Source organism: Laccaria bicolor, genomic scaffold (genome assembly GCF_000143565.1).
Source record: "Laccaria bicolor S238N-H82 LACBIscaffold_4 genomic scaffold, whole genome shotgun sequence".
NCBI lineage: Eukaryota > Fungi > Basidiomycota > Agaricomycetes > Agaricales > Hydnangiaceae > Laccaria > Laccaria bicolor.
In genome coordinates this window covers 2,307,153-2,320,644 of record NW_001889875.1, presented here as the reverse complement: position 1 = coordinate 2,320,644, position 13,492 = coordinate 2,307,153, and the positions used below count along the sequence as shown (strand labels likewise).

Genomic DNA, 13,492 nt, shown 5'->3' with positions numbered 1-13,492 from the left:
ACTTCTTCGGACACCCTCGATGAATTCCAGTACAAAGAGTGACCCCGAGCTCCTTGATAAAGCCATAAGCAACATTTTTGAAATCTATTCCTCACTATCATTTACACCGCCGCACTCGCAATACACTGTCCTTGCGTCGTTCTTTCTATTGCATAGTCAAACCCATAGAGTCAAGGTACTCAGTGTCGCGACTGGTACCAAATGCCTTCCGGCAAACAAGCTCTCCGACAGGGGAGAGATCGTTCACGACAGCCATGCTGAAGTTCTAGCGCGTCGCAGTGCTCTGCGTTGGTTTTTCGACGAAATTGCTCGCTGCTGCGTGGATCCTTTATCGCACTCAGAGTGGATTCTCCAGAATGCAGACGGCAGATTTGCTCTGCGCGACGATGTCCGCCTCAACCTCTACGTCTCAACCCTTCCCTGTAAGTCGCTGCCCTCTCCCATTGTCAACCAGCGTTAATTTGCGTTTACGTAGGCGGCGATTCCTCGACGCGATTTTTGGCGTCCATTCAAGACGGGGAGATGGCAGCTCTCAAAGACTCTATGAACTCACTAGAGTTGAGTGGTTCCGCGACTGCTCGGGGAAGAGACGGCTATGGTCGACTAGGCGTGTTGCGCACAAAACCTGGTCGGGCCGACTCGCCTCCAACGCTCTGCATGTCGTGCAGTGACAAAATTGCAATGTGGAACGTTTTGGGTATACAGGGTGCGTTGGGCTCTCGTTTTCTGCAGCCATTGCATCTCTCCGCCATCGTCGTTGGCGAGGTACCTTGCGATATGCAGGAAACAGTGAGGGAGGACTGCCACCGCGCATTTATTGGGCGGCTGGGTAACATTCAAGGTGAATTCTTTTCTCTTGCGTCCTCAGGCTCAAAAGTTTCCTCAACTTCCCTATCTTGTGAACAGATCTTCCACAGGGTTACAGCCTTCAAATGATTGAAACTTACTTCACCGACCGCGTCTTCGTTCATTCTCGGACAGCACTTGGTCCAGGATCAAAGGGATCTTGCAATGAATGTTCGTGTGTTTACCGCTTCGTCCACAAAACCATTCACGAACTTCATCATCACAGCGATATGGTGGATACCCGATTCTCAGTCATCGTTTGAGGCCTTGATCAACGGCCTTAAACGAGGCGTTTCTCCAAAACATCGATATCGAGAAAAGTCAAGGTCTGTGTTATGAGGACCGTCCCCTCCAAAGGTTTCTCAAGTCCGTCGTTAGATCTATGGTCTCTCGCATAGCAATGCTTCAGTTTTACAACCAGCTACTTGCCCACCTGGCTTTGCCGCTGAATGAGTAAGTCCAAGACCATTCCATGACTTGTAATATTCTTTCGAGCTTTTTTCTGTTAGCGAGGGCACCATGTATTCGTCTATAAAAGACGAATCCAAGGCTTATCAAACTGTGAAAAGGACGCTTTTAGGGGAAAGTGGACCTTTTTCCGGATGGGTGAGAAGCGGAAATCATTGGAAGAACTTTAATTTACGGGGAGAAAGCCAGTCTCTGGGCTTGGATGTCACTTCAACAACAAATTCAGCACAGATACCAACATCTATAGTAACATAAAATCATTACAAATTCATTATAATCCACGGTCGGCGTCAAGGAACTCGAGAAAGAAGTCAATAAAAACGACATATTAAACGTAAAGATGTATGCGGCTGGTCGTACAAGGTCGTCAATAATATAATCAGTTGCTAATAGCATGCAGTCAAGAATCTTTCTTAAAATCCAGATTCAGAGTAGGGTCTAAACTTGTAGGGCTGTCTTCTGAGATGTCGCTCGCAGGGCCAGGTTGCTTTGATGCAGAAACCATGGCAGTGAGATCTGTTTCGCTTGGTCCGCTACAAATTGTAGTGGGAGTCGACGAGCCCGAGGATCGCGCGGTGCTCTCCGCGAGTTCCCTCCGCAAAGCCTCCAATTCACGTTCAAACCTTGAGGATTTGCTAAGAACGAGTTGCTTGCCAGTCAAAAGAGATACTCACTTTCGCCCAAAGACTTCGATGTAAAACCCTCCGCCGTTCCATACACTGACTGCGAAGATGAAAATTAGGAATGCGGCACTCCAAAAAGAGCTTCGGTAGAAAACAAAGATTGCGGGCAGTTCTGTGAGTATGGCGTATACTGAAGGGAAAAGTCAGTTGGGTGTTTCAACATGCGAAATATAAGCACGGACTCAATTGTCCTCCCATGAATGTCAATTCGCGGTACGCCGGAGGTATTGATGCTAGCGATCGACCAATCATTCCCTGCTTGTCGTTGAGTAGCCAAGAAAAAGATGTTGTGCGTTGCCCTGACTGAATCTTTGCGCGTCGATCCACTAGGACGAACTAGAGCATGATCTCTCAGCTAATATGCAAAAGGAAAATGAAATATTGATATGCACCTTCCAATACAGGAACTGCCAGACGACATCTAATTGGGGAATAAGAACTGAAGTTTTGCTATCAAAGCCAAGACTCACAAATACCAGCACTGAGAAGCAGGGCTCTGAGGGGGTGCAAATATTCGAGTTCACGCAAAGCTGGGAACCTCGCCTCAGCATTGGGATAGAAGTGTCTGGGATAGTGAGTGGTCAGATGTGAGGATTCAAGCAAACAAATGTTCGAAACGAACCTTATAACGGTGAAGGTGAACGGTGGATAGATGTGGATGAACAAGGATGTGACTTTGTCTTGGTCGTGGAAAACGAGACTATTTCGCCATGTTATTACGGCACTAGCAAGAGCTCCGTGGGAAAGGCAATAACAGGCGACGAAGAGAGCGGGGCTTGAGGGGAAAAGCCAGATATAGACAAAGTTGAGGATGGTCACGTAGTAGCATAGATCGAATAGGAAGTAGTGCCAGGCGCGTTTCTTGTACCGATAAGCGCGCAGGGGAAGAAGATAGAGGCCTTGGACAGAGTAAGCGACGTGAACCCAACTGACATGAAGAATATTGAGATGAGATAAAGGCAAAAATGCGAGTGGCACGTACTGCGGAGCAATCCCAAACAGAAGGGCAGAGAGGAGTAAGCTCATCACGCCGAAGAAAAAGGACACTTTCTCGCGTGTCCTTACCACCTTTGCAGACTGCCATGAAGCTGATAATGTGGCCATACGCGTCGAGACCTATGCCAGACGCGATGCATCAGAACGGGTCAAATTAGAAGCAACACGAAAGGAACCTTGAGCTTGAGATTCTTGATTTCGCGCTCGAGATTCTCTGCCAGCGCGTCACCGGAAAGCTCCTTGATTTTGAAGGTCTCCTCTGCCTTCATCTTGAGACGATCACTGTGCTTCTGTAGCTTGCGCTGTAACAGATCAACACGAGAGTCAAAGTAGGTTTCAAAGGTGTCTGCGAAGACGAGAGTTGAATGCCACATTATTGGGGGCAAAGGTGGAGGGAATAGTACCGAGCAAAGTAAAGGCGCTTGGTCTCTGATCTATAGCGTCGTCGCGAAGAAAGCGTTCAAAGGGGGCGGAGAAATAACCCTTGGGGCCGAGAGGTGGCGACGGTGGCCTTGAACCCATTGTTGTTGAGAGAAGATTGCAACAGGTGGCCAAGCGGTGGCCAGAAACTCTGAGAGAGTCACAGCAGAGTCACACACGTGTAACTAATAATAGCTATTGATATCACATTGACATCACCACTCAACTACTCTCATGCTCGGTAAACTTGGTGAGTCGTCTTTACCAGGTATTCAACGCAATCTCAACTTTCTATCCATACAGTACACCTTGGTTTCGATGCTATTCTTATCAGCGCTTTTCTCGCCGGCGTAAAGCGAACAACTGGTCTCGCGTATGTCCCTCGGCAGCTGTGCTGACCCCTTCTCATTCTTAACCTAGTCCCGCCCTATCGCAAGTACCCAACAAAGACGTTCGCCGTGCGTGACTATCCCTCATCTCTCTTACAGTTCTTAACATTTACTGCAGAGCTTTTGCGCTCATATCTGGAGTTTGGTTAGTCCACTGCCTGCCGCTATTCATCTCCATGTTTAGGCTGTTCTAGGTGAATATGTATTCGACTTTGCCGTTGTGATATTCGGTGTGAGTGTTGACATCCTATTGTCTTACACCCCACGTCATCCAAACTCTGCAGCGCTCGTCTTCTTTCGAGAGAAAGCGTTAACATATACGCAACGGTTTTTTATTTTCATTATCCGAGGAAGTTGTACACAAAGAAATGCAAGACGATGGAACCTATTGCAAAGTCCGCAAACGCACTGCGTAGATACTCGTCACATTGGCGCGCATACACATAACCATAATACACATACCGTTCTGGTGATACTTCTTTGAACTCGTCCTTGTTTTCTGGGTTGACTTGTGACCGTAATGAGGCCACCAATACGAATTGACCGACGGTACTTGAGAAACTGAAGACGTGTGTGAGGAAAGTGTGGAGGACAGGCTGCGTGCAATAACATACCCTGATAGAAAGGCATTGTATGGGTAATTGGATACCAGAATACAGTAGGCGAATTGGATAATTCCAGAGAGCATCAAGAAGAACAAGAAGGAATCGATGAACTTGAGTCTGTTTGCAGTGTTATCATTGTACGCCTTCCAAAGGGTCTGAAGAGGGTTTGTCGCCGTCGCTGGCGGCGTAGATGTTGGTTTTGGAGCCATGTATTTTCAGGTTGCGCGACGTGGCTGTCGTTCAATTGACCAAAGCTGAAAGCCTTTGCCACACAATGCCAAATTCAGCTACAGATGCCGAAAAAAAAATTGTGTAAATCGGTGACCAGCTGTTGGACTGCCTGTTATAATGTCCAACCTCAGCCTGCGCTTAATTCCCTCAAACCTCAGACGCTCTTGTTTTGTTCTAGACGGCATAAAGTCACGAACACGAAATGTCCATAAGGTTCCGCCTCTGCAGTACTCAATCGAGAAGGGTCTTGGGAAATTCCTTCCACCACTAGCGTTGAAAACGGTTGTCGAGTACCAACAAGGTCTTTTGGACCGTTTAAATGAAGAGGTTAAAGGTCCGTGGCTGCTATTACCACCAGTTCCAACCTCTCATTGGCCCAATAGACACGGCGGAAGAGAACATGTCCGTCGCACAGACCGTGATAAACACGTCTACGCTTCGAGAAAGAACGTTGGCATTCAACTACGCAAGTCTTGCTCTCAACAATAGCTTCTTCCTTGACCATCTCGTATGCTTTCCAGCTCATTCAGTTAAAATTAACGCCAACTTTTACCGTAGAAACCACCCCCATCACCAGACTCCGACCATGAAGACAAAATTTCAATCGAACTCCTCAACCATATCAGAAGGTCTCATGGAGACCTCAAACAACTAAAGTCCACATTCTCCAGTGCAGCTCTTTCGCTCTTCACGAACGGTTTCGTCTGGTTCGTATGCGACAGCAATGGCGCCACGGGAGTACTTCCAACTCTTGGGCCAGGTACTCTGCTCGTCAGGTCACGAACCTATATGGGTAAGGACGGCCTCGTCCTTGGACAGAAATATTCGGATCCAGTCGTATCTCCACCCAACGCGCCAAAACCCCAAAACCCTGCTTGGTCGCGGGCACAATCCCCAACACCGCATCCCTCACCCCCCGGAGTTTCCCCTTCGTCGCCCACGTCGGGCATCTCTGGCACAAACACCCCTTCCAACCCGGACCCCCTCCGCCCTCGCTTTTTACATACAAGCGCTTCTAGGTCAGGGCTGAACACGACACCGGCGTCACTTTATAGCAGTTTGAAGCCAACAAGCACGGCATCTATGTTGAACGTAGGACAAGTCCTCTATCCGCTTTTCTGTGTCTCTGTCCATGAACATGCATGGTTAAGCGCTGGTTACGGAGTCTGGGGCAGGGAGGAATGGTTGAGGCAGTTCTGGAAGGTGCTTGACTGGCAGAAAGTAAGCATGTCGTTCCAAGCTGTCTGCGGAAATCACACCGCGTCTACTATATAATACCATTTTGGAGAGAGAGAGGAATCAGCCTCGGTGTCTGTAGGTGAATCATCCAGAAAATATCGGCTGGATGATATAAAATCAGTACAGGCATCGATACATTGCTCCTGTACACTTCTATAATTACTTCACTTTTCCAAAACTTAAAACCCGGCCTGCTAATGGATTTGCTTCAAGGCTTGGAGGGCGCAGAGAGCAGCTGCGTAGATAATGATCAGATCACTGCCAGTCGTATAGTTAATTCGTAGAGTCTTACCACCCACTCCACTCCCATCCTTTGCCAGTCCAATGTCGACCCTCTTCTCGACATCTTCCCCGACAACCACTCGCAGTGACTCTCGAAGATCCTTTTCAAACTCGGGGTACTTTTCAATCAAGCTGGTGGAGAACGAGCTCAGATATTGTTGAAAGAGCTAGGGGCATCATGCTTACCTCCCGTCCACACCGACATTGATCGTCTCTTTCTCATTCTTGAGAGATTTAGCCTGGCCGGGAAGACTGGCGTAATCCGTCTGTACCAGAACAGTGGCAAGTGCCACTCCGCTGAGTGTTGCGGCGCGTCGAGCCACGATATAGCAGATCGTACGGACAATCTACATAGCCCCATCGAGACGAAGACGCCAACGATAAAGGCAGCACTTACTGCGGCGTCTTTCAGCGTCACTTTCTCGCTCTGAAAGGCCAGATCTTCGACAATCACCTGTCGGATACGGTCTAGCTTGGCCCTAACATGGGGGTGCAGTTGTTCTTGGTCAAAGGCATCTAAAGAAGGAATTGTGTGGTGGTCGTTGTCGTCCCACGCCGTCTCAATGTTACTCATAAAGCTAGTATCAAGGCCGTAATGTGCGTTAAGAACAGGTGTTCCTTTTCCGCCAAAGAGAATTGGTGGCACAGCGTCGACCAAGGATCCAAGGACTTGCCGCGCGATCTCACCAAGATACATTCCGGAGATGAACTTCTCGAATGCTTGGAAGCCGGGATTGATGCTGAGTCTATCCACAGCATTATCGAAAGATGTAAAAGGAAGATGAGAGCGCTGAAGAGACGGTAATTTTGCTGAGATCAAAACAAGAAGTGTTTTTGGAAACTTGCCGAATTGTTAAACGCGCCCCATTCGGTGTTCACGACCATATATCCACCCTTCTCAGCAATAGGCGTGTTGGCCAATTTTCGTATTTTTGCTGCGAAGCTATGAGTTAAAATCATCTCGGCGTAGCGCGTAAGTACTTGCCAACTTCTTCGATGTATGCACCGTTTGTACCGGTGCCAAAAATAGCACCAACGATAGAGCCACCTGCAATGTACGAACGAGACAGGAGAGTTCCTACAGTCTTCAAAATACATGTCAATGGCATCCTCCCAAACGTCACCGATGGCTTACGTCGTTCACAAGGGCGACGCATTTAACGTGCATACTCTTTCTGTCAAAGGCGTCTTGCAAAAGCTTGACGACGTCGTTTCCAATAGCGCCAGTCGCAGAGAATCCCTTGGTCCACGTGAGGATCTTGCCAGCACCGAGGGCGGTCTGCTCAACAGGGAATGAAAAAGTCAACCCTAGATGGACGATGTCGCCGGTAGGGGCTGCGCCAGCATCGACACTGTGAGGGGACGCGTACTTGGTAGTCGCGTGAGTGATCAAAAACGTATGTACGGAATCAGCAAGATAATCTACAGCAAGGTTAGTGTTTGGAAACTGTTCATGAGATAATTAGCATTCCCACCGAACAAGGCTGTTGCTTCCCCAGACTTGAGTGCTTCGCTAACTTTGAATTTTTGTTGGATCAGGTTGAAAGTCTTGTCGCCGTTTAGAACGACTTCGCAGACGCGCCTGACACGACGACATCCAGCCGTTCGTCATCGAACACTCGATACATATTCTACAGCCAACGCACATGTTGGTACCTCCAAGGTCAAGTGCCAGGAAAGTGCTAGAAAAATGGGATTAATTATTATGAGGATGATAACGGGATCGGCGCACTTACCCGGTTTCTGTGCCATCGGGAACGCCAGTGACGAATGTGGGACTAATGCGCGATCAGCGATCGCGAAAGAAGGGAGAGGAGGGGCATACATCATTGCCATCGGATGACCATAGCTGCCTAGTCCGAGTTCGAACTCATTGAGGAAGGCCTTGGTAAGGTCAATGAGCGTTTCGGGAGACAGAGTGAACTGGCGTTCAATCTGGTCAACAACGCCCTGAGCGTTAGAATCTTGGGGAATAGATATGGGGGCCATGGGGAGGGATTGTTGAGGTAGAGTTCAGGTAATCCTTATATCATGTACCCAGGTGAGAGAACACTGCTCTTTGTTACTCGTGACTCTTGGCAATCGCTCACAATCATAGCGTCCCTCGGCGTTCCATTTCCATTCCTGGCACATACCCATATTATATCTGTCATCTGAGGTTGTTCGATAGGTGAACGAGACAGGAATATCGTATGGACTGATTACCACGTTCACGACGACGCGGGCAATAACGAGACCAGCCAGCACTAGGACGCTGCATTCTTACTCCAGTGTGCAATTTATTTGGGTCAGGCCGTGGAGACCATGACATGTCGTTTGGCACTTACGAGGCAAGCTTCGGGTCAGTGAAGCTCATTATCGAGGATCAATCAAGTTCCTTCAGGGCTCAATGTCATGGATACATACACCCGGATATTATCCGTTCCCGAGCCATGGATTTTCCTACTCGCGGATTGTAAATTTAGCTCACCTTGACATCGATTTGAGTGGTACTGCATTTAACGTGGCGATGGCATGAATGGCTTCTTGATTGAGGCAATACAGCCGTTTTCAAGTCTTCTATTCCATTTAGAGCCTCCCTGAAGGGTTTTCAACCTTTGCTCGATGAGCTTTGTGTGTTTTTGGTGCGTTTCAGGGAGATTTTGGGCTCTGGAGGTGCATGATTCGAGGGCATACCAGATGCCAACTGAAAGATTAGCAACCGAACTTATGGCAAAAACTGGCGCATATGGTCGGAGTACCATAAAGGAAGGGTTGCAGGACAAGCATGCTATCCAAATGCCATGTATATGTAAAGCGAAATTTCTATGGGTTTGTAACAAGATTACATGACGTTCAGGTCGCCAAACTTCTCCTTGTACCCTAGGCAAATATGAGCCATGGAAGTATGACAAACCGCGGCGCGACATACCTGGCACTGTCCATTTACCCTTCTTGAGCATCGTCTCTACGACTTCAACGATACGTGGGTGGGCCTTGGCAACATCCTCAGTCTAACAAATAACAAATGGTCAGGATGTGGGGAAAGAAAAATAATCCACGACTAACCGTGAGCTGCTCAAACGGACGCGCGTTCTCGATATTGGCAAGAGTTTCATGAAGCTGCTTGAGCTCAATATCAATTTTCTCCTCCGTCTCCTGTGCCTTGGCGATCTAAAAAACCAACAACCACGCATTCAACAAACCACAAGTGGACGGAGAAAAGGGGAACAACTAACAGCCTTGACCTCAAACGTCTCAATGGCCTTGATGTGCGCGCTCACATCATACGTGGTAGGCTTGAAATCGTTCAACAGCTTTTCCGCCTCATCCACAATGGCTTTATTCTTCAACACGGAACGGTAGTGCGCAAAGTCGACGGTGGTGGGCTGGGTAGAAACGGCGTTGGAAATTCGCTGCGCCTCGAGGTGGCGTTTACGGAATGCTTGTAATGAAGCAATGGTTTCTACAACGAAATGAAAAAAAGTCGCCAGATGGAAGGAAGAGAGTAAACGCACCCTTTCCGAGTCCAAGGGAGGTGTAAATACGAGAGAAATCCTTTAAAAGAGGAATCAGACGACATGAAGATTACTTTATACATAGATGACTTGCGACCGCGACGGCTGCTGCTTTTTGAGCCATGGCCTTGTAGAGTGTTGAGATTAGTGAACGAGAGGTCAAGGATGAGTGTGAGGTGGAAGTCACCCGGCAAACTCCGTTGTGCTTTTCCTACAAGCGCCGAGTGCTTCAAAATTGTTTCTTTACTGACATTGAATCCTTGATTAGGTTACACAAAGCTTCGCTAGACGTAATGTACAGAATGGCTTGCTTTTATACATATTTCAACTAGAGATAAACAAGAAAGCACTATACTGTTCTGTGTGCTAAGAGAGTGTTAGTAAAAGTCATCGCCGCGTTGACCAAGCTCAGCCTGGACGTCAAGCGACGGGCGATCGTATATAGCTCGCAGCATGGTGGGGTGAACGGTATTTTGTGGTCGTTCCGGTAGATTTTAAATAGAAACCATCAGCGTCCCAGGAATCCCGTAAGACAGACGGTGCTCGCAACGGTTAATATCCGTATCCAGCCCGCCCACTCCCACCAGACGCAGCGGCAGCTGAACTGGCCGTCTTGCCAATGCTTACATTCATGCTGACAGGCTGTATGCCTGGACCAACAGCGCTGGGTAAAGGAACCGATCCCACCACACCAGCGCCACCCACCAAGGCAGAGAGGCGGGAGATTTCGTCCCTCGACGAGACGAGTGCATTCTTGAGCTGCTCGTTTTCGTTTGACAAGAATTCAACTTTTGCTTGTAATTGCTGAAGCCATGCTTTCTTGCGCTGTCGACATTTCAAGGCAGCTATTCCGACAATGGATGAGACGCATTGTAGCAGAAAATGACGTGAACCAGTATACCTTGTCGGTTTCGTTCCAAAAAGTTTCTCCGCTTTTCTTCCTCTGTTTCCGGTTTTTTATTTGATCGCCTTCCACCAGCAATATTACCACCGTCAAGATCATCAGGATCCCCACCATCATCGTCTTCAGGATCGTCATCGTCGTCGTTATCCATATCTGGCGACATTGGGCTAGCCTTTCTCCCCCGTCCGGTAGGACGCGTGCGTTTACCCCCTCTAGCGGCTGAGCTGGGTGGGGGTGAAATAGGGTCGTATGATTTGCGTTTCGTTCCCCTCTTGCCATTTGAATGATTGGCAGAGCCATTGACACCATTGGTGGAAGCAGTGTTGCCTGCGCGAGCCTGGGCTTCTTCTCGTTTTGTGAGCTCTTGGTGAGCCTGAGAAAGAAGGAAAAGACCATTTGCAGCGGTATTAGCTGCGTTGGAAGCAGATGCAAGATAAGCGGGATTGGCGTTCTCCTGAGAGGATGACTGATGGTGATGAAGAGCGGAAGAGGTGTAAGAAGTAGATGCGGAGGAGTTGAGGACGATGGCGTTGAGTGTATTTGGAGTGATGGTTGATTGTGGGTTTGCGGTTGAACCGTTGTTCATTATAGCAAGAAAAGCGGCTGTGCCTGGAGAGGAGGGGAAAGGACCGCCCACGAGAGGGGTGAGACTAGGGGTAAGACCAGTACGAGGAGTGAGTCCTGTTCTCGGAGTCAAACCTGTACGAAATGCATTGGGATCAAAGGCCATGTGCGATTGATCACTTCCTGGCTGAGGACCAGGAAGCATGGCAGGAGATAGAGGACCTGATCTGAGAGAATTGACAGGGTTGGAAGGATAAGCCCATGATGGATAAGTTGTGTCTGCAGGTGAAGCTAGAGAAGCTAATGGAGGAAGTACAGGACGAGAGGATGGAGAAGAACTCCGTTGCCGAGATTTATCATCTTGTCTTGGCTCTTCATTATCAGAAGGAGTTGGTGAAGAGTTGCGTACATTTGAAGAAGTCGGTGTAGCTGAAAAAGATTGTTCAAATGGATTTAATTCGAGGTCAAAATTTGACCGTGTCTGGCGAGTGTGTGGTGCCGGAGATCGAGACTGGCTTTTGGGCGACATGAGAGATGTGACGAAAATGACGAATGCTGACGTAGCCAAGTTATAATACATATCTATTTGGCACTATTTAGGCTCTTGTTTCCTCTTGCGTCATTTCTCTTGGCAGTCATCTGATTGATCATCTTCCACAGGGGGCCAAAACTCTTCTTCATCATTAGACGTTCCGAGTACTTTCAATGCCTCTCGAAAAGTTGCTTCTGCATGAACTGTTGCCGTGTCAGACAGTTCAGCAATGCTAACGTAATTTAGACACGGAGGAACAAGATATGATGCCTCAGTCCTTCTTGCACCTCTTTCTGATCGAGTACCGGAGGAGGTCTCAAGGTAGAACATGGTAAACAATGGTTGTGCTGGCACATCGACAGGCTCAGTAGTAAGCGCAAGGATGGCGTGTAGATATGGCTTCAGGATAGAATCGGGAGACACCGACGACGACGGTACGGGCAGGGCAATGTATAAAATCCCTTGTAAGAGTCAGCCTAGACAGTGCGAGAATGAGAGAGCGTACATTTCCCACTGGGTGCCGACATGCTGCCTTCACCTGTAATAAAGACTATCGCAGAACTTGTACTTGATCCTCCAGCAACAGATGACGGTGGTACTACCAAAACGCCAGTATCGACACCCGTCCTAGCTGCGACCTCGTCAGATATAGAGGCGTTGTCCTTTGACCTTGATCCAAAGGAGATGGACTTGTTAATAATGACTGTACAGCGGGCAATGACATCCACGAAAAAAGAATTTTGATCGGAGACCAAAGGTGGAAGGCGAAAAGTGTCGTTCGCCAACTCAGGTGGCACGTATGAGGGCGAGGAAATGAGAAGATTACATTGGAGAGGTTCAGGAAAGTCAACCAAGCGGACCGTATAGCGGGTGTTGGGTGTATCTCCGGGTTCAGAATGGGTGATCGACTCTATTCTTCGGCCAAGGATATAAGTTGCTCCGTGGACTGCAGCAGCGCGACAAAATCCTTGGGCAATGTCTCCAATGCCACCATAGTGCCCAACAAGAAATGCGGATGGACCGTACCGCCCTATAGAGTGCAGGTACTTGTGTAGCCTTCGCAGTGCAGGGAGTGTTGGGTCTAGTCGCAGCGGTTGATTCAAATGTGCGTGAGCAGGAATAACGACACTTACCTGCCTCGGAAACGCAAAAAGCAAGCGCATATGCAATGACACCAGCTATGTCATCGCTCAAGGAGAAGGCTGTCTTCAGGAACTCAAGAAATGGCTTATCATGTTGCCCTTGGATCTCTTTCTGGGACTCAAAATCCCCAGCAGCAAATGTCAGAAACCGCATCAGGCGACGTTTTCCAATCAAGGTTATCTCGTTATTCTTGAACACGTCCTCTTTGCTTGCAGGGACATTCTTGACAATGCCTGAAGGATGATAAACACTGACACAATCCAGAAGGCGGAAGCCGCTGTACTTGGATACACCCGATGATATCAAGGATGATATAAGAGGACCCATGGATGGTATTATGGATGGGCGTAGACAGATCGAATATTGACGAGATTGGGGGAGAACCTTGGTGGAGTAAGTAATGGAGCTAAACGGGGAATCTAAGGAGGAGGAGTTTGCATCTGCCCATTGTATGAGTTCATCAAAAGATAGACTGGCTTCGTTGCCGCCATAGAATGAATTAGTATCGAGTTGGGCAACTTTGTAACCTGCTTTGGACAACGCACTCGAGACGCCAGGATCAGCCTCTGCGCATAAAAAATATTTCAAAACTCACGCAGCCACGATAGATTCAGTAAGCCCAGTCCCGAGAATAATCGTGTCAAACGAGCTCTCTTCCATTGAGCCCGTTCCAAAGGTAGGGGTCCCGGTGGG

The 13,492-nt window shown here is 48.4% G+C and overlaps 8 protein-coding genes across 8 annotated transcripts; 2 read left to right on the top strand and 6 right to left on the bottom strand.

The window, feature by feature from the left end:
* Window positions 1-19: 19 nt before the first annotated feature.
* Window positions 20-1,569, top strand: LACBIDRAFT_312023 (uncharacterized protein; the record flags this gene model as incomplete). Its single annotated transcript, XM_001877183.1, has 6 exons — window positions 20-422; window positions 476-841; window positions 907-1,017; window positions 1,073-1,172; window positions 1,225-1,299; window positions 1,356-1,569. 6 exons carry the CDS (start codon window positions 20-22, stop codon window positions 1,567-1,569), a joined length of 1,269 nt encoding a protein of 422 aa, XP_001877218.1.
* A 63-nt stretch (window positions 1,570-1,632) lies between these two features.
* LACBIDRAFT_188943 (uncharacterized protein) lies at window positions 1,633-3,367 on the bottom strand (the record flags this gene model as incomplete). Its single annotated transcript, XM_001876749.1, has 8 exons — window positions 1,633-1,937; window positions 1,989-2,127; window positions 2,180-2,333; window positions 2,390-2,418; window positions 2,468-2,562; window positions 2,620-2,925; window positions 2,980-3,113; window positions 3,170-3,367. The coding sequence occupies 8 exons, from the start codon at window positions 3,365-3,367 to the stop codon at window positions 1,715-1,717; spliced, it is 1,278 nt and encodes a 425-aa protein (XP_001876784.1). The 3' UTR covers window positions 1,633-1,714.
* Window positions 3,368-3,961: 594 nt separating this feature from the next.
* Window positions 3,962-4,647, bottom strand: OST2 (oligosaccharyl transferase epsilon subunit; the record flags this gene model as incomplete). Its single annotated transcript, XM_001876748.1, has 3 exons — window positions 4,144-4,210; window positions 4,265-4,363; window positions 4,417-4,616. The coding sequence occupies 3 exons, from the start codon at window positions 4,614-4,616 to the stop codon at window positions 4,144-4,146; spliced, it is 366 nt and encodes a 121-aa protein (XP_001876783.1).
* Window positions 4,648-4,755: 108 nt separating this feature from the next.
* LbMnSOD1 (manganese superoxide dismutase) lies at window positions 4,756-5,913 on the top strand (the record flags this gene model as incomplete). Its single annotated transcript, XM_001877182.1, has 3 exons — window positions 4,756-4,972; window positions 5,022-5,146; window positions 5,197-5,913. 3 exons carry the CDS (start codon window positions 4,756-4,758, stop codon window positions 5,911-5,913), a joined length of 1,059 nt encoding a protein of 352 aa, XP_001877217.1.
* Window positions 5,914-5,954: 41 nt separating this feature from the next.
* LACBIDRAFT_312018 (uncharacterized protein) lies at window positions 5,955-8,214 on the bottom strand. The gene is made up of 11 exons (XM_001876747.1): window positions 7,985-8,214; window positions 7,896-7,937; window positions 7,806-7,841; window positions 7,635-7,741; window positions 7,295-7,581; window positions 7,145-7,244; window positions 7,006-7,094; window positions 6,557-6,949; window positions 6,346-6,506; window positions 6,170-6,291; window positions 5,955-6,112 (listed from the first exon to the last, which is right to left on the bottom strand). Exons 1-11 carry the CDS (start codon window positions 8,146-8,148, stop codon window positions 6,072-6,074), a joined length of 1,542 nt encoding a protein of 513 aa, XP_001876782.1. The 5' UTR covers window positions 8,149-8,214; the 3' UTR covers window positions 5,955-6,071.
* A 713-nt stretch (window positions 8,215-8,927) lies between these two features.
* On the bottom strand, window positions 8,928-9,841 carry LACBIDRAFT_312017 (uncharacterized protein). The gene is made up of 6 exons (XM_001876746.1): window positions 9,751-9,841; window positions 9,657-9,696; window positions 9,378-9,604; window positions 9,208-9,312; window positions 9,071-9,152; window positions 8,928-9,021 (listed from the first exon to the last, which is right to left on the bottom strand). The coding sequence occupies exons 1-6, from the start codon at window positions 9,778-9,780 to the stop codon at window positions 8,984-8,986; spliced, it is 522 nt and encodes a 173-aa protein (XP_001876781.1). The 5' UTR covers window positions 9,781-9,841; the 3' UTR covers window positions 8,928-8,983.
* A 367-nt stretch (window positions 9,842-10,208) lies between these two features.
* Window positions 10,209-11,653, bottom strand: LACBIDRAFT_312016 (uncharacterized protein; the record flags this gene model as incomplete). The annotated part of the gene is made up of 2 exons (XM_001876745.1): window positions 10,209-10,501; window positions 10,558-11,653. The coding sequence occupies 2 exons, from the start codon at window positions 11,651-11,653 to the stop codon at window positions 10,209-10,211; spliced, it is 1,389 nt and encodes a 462-aa protein (XP_001876780.1).
* Window positions 11,654-11,690: 37 nt separating this feature from the next.
* LACBIDRAFT_188926 (uncharacterized protein) lies at window positions 11,691-13,459 on the bottom strand (the record flags this gene model as incomplete). The annotated part of the gene is made up of 4 exons (XM_001876744.1): window positions 11,691-12,117; window positions 12,162-12,737; window positions 12,790-13,343; window positions 13,395-13,459. The coding sequence occupies 4 exons, from the start codon at window positions 13,457-13,459 to the stop codon at window positions 11,744-11,746; spliced, it is 1,569 nt and encodes a 522-aa protein (XP_001876779.1). The 3' UTR covers window positions 11,691-11,743.
* Window positions 13,460-13,492: the final 33 nt, after the last annotated feature.

Bases quoted from the DNA above. Each gene is read 5' to 3' on its own strand.
- LACBIDRAFT_312018 (XM_001876747.1), bottom strand. From the start codon at position 8,148: ATGGCCCCCATATCTATTCCCCAAGATTCTAACGCTCAGGGCGTTGTT. The intron at 7,842-7,895 runs GTAAGTGCGCCG...CCATTTTTCTAG, and splicing joins CCCGATGGCACAGAAACCGG to CACTTTCCTGGCACTTGACC. The intron at 7,095-7,144 runs GCAAGTACTTAC...ATAGCTTCGCAG, and splicing joins TGCATACATCGAAGAAGTTG to CAAAAATACGAAAATTGGCC.
- LACBIDRAFT_312017 (XM_001876746.1), bottom strand. From the start codon at position 9,780: ATGGCTCAAAAAGCAGCAGCCGTCGCGGTC. The intron at 9,313-9,377 runs GTTAGTTGTTCC...TTGGTTTTTTAG, and splicing joins AGACGTTTGAGGTCAAGGCT to ATCGCCAAGGCACAGGAGAC. The intron at 9,022-9,070 runs GTATGTCGCGCC...ATATTTGCCTAG, and splicing joins GGGTAAATGGACAGTGCCAG to GGTACAAGGAGAAGTTTGGC.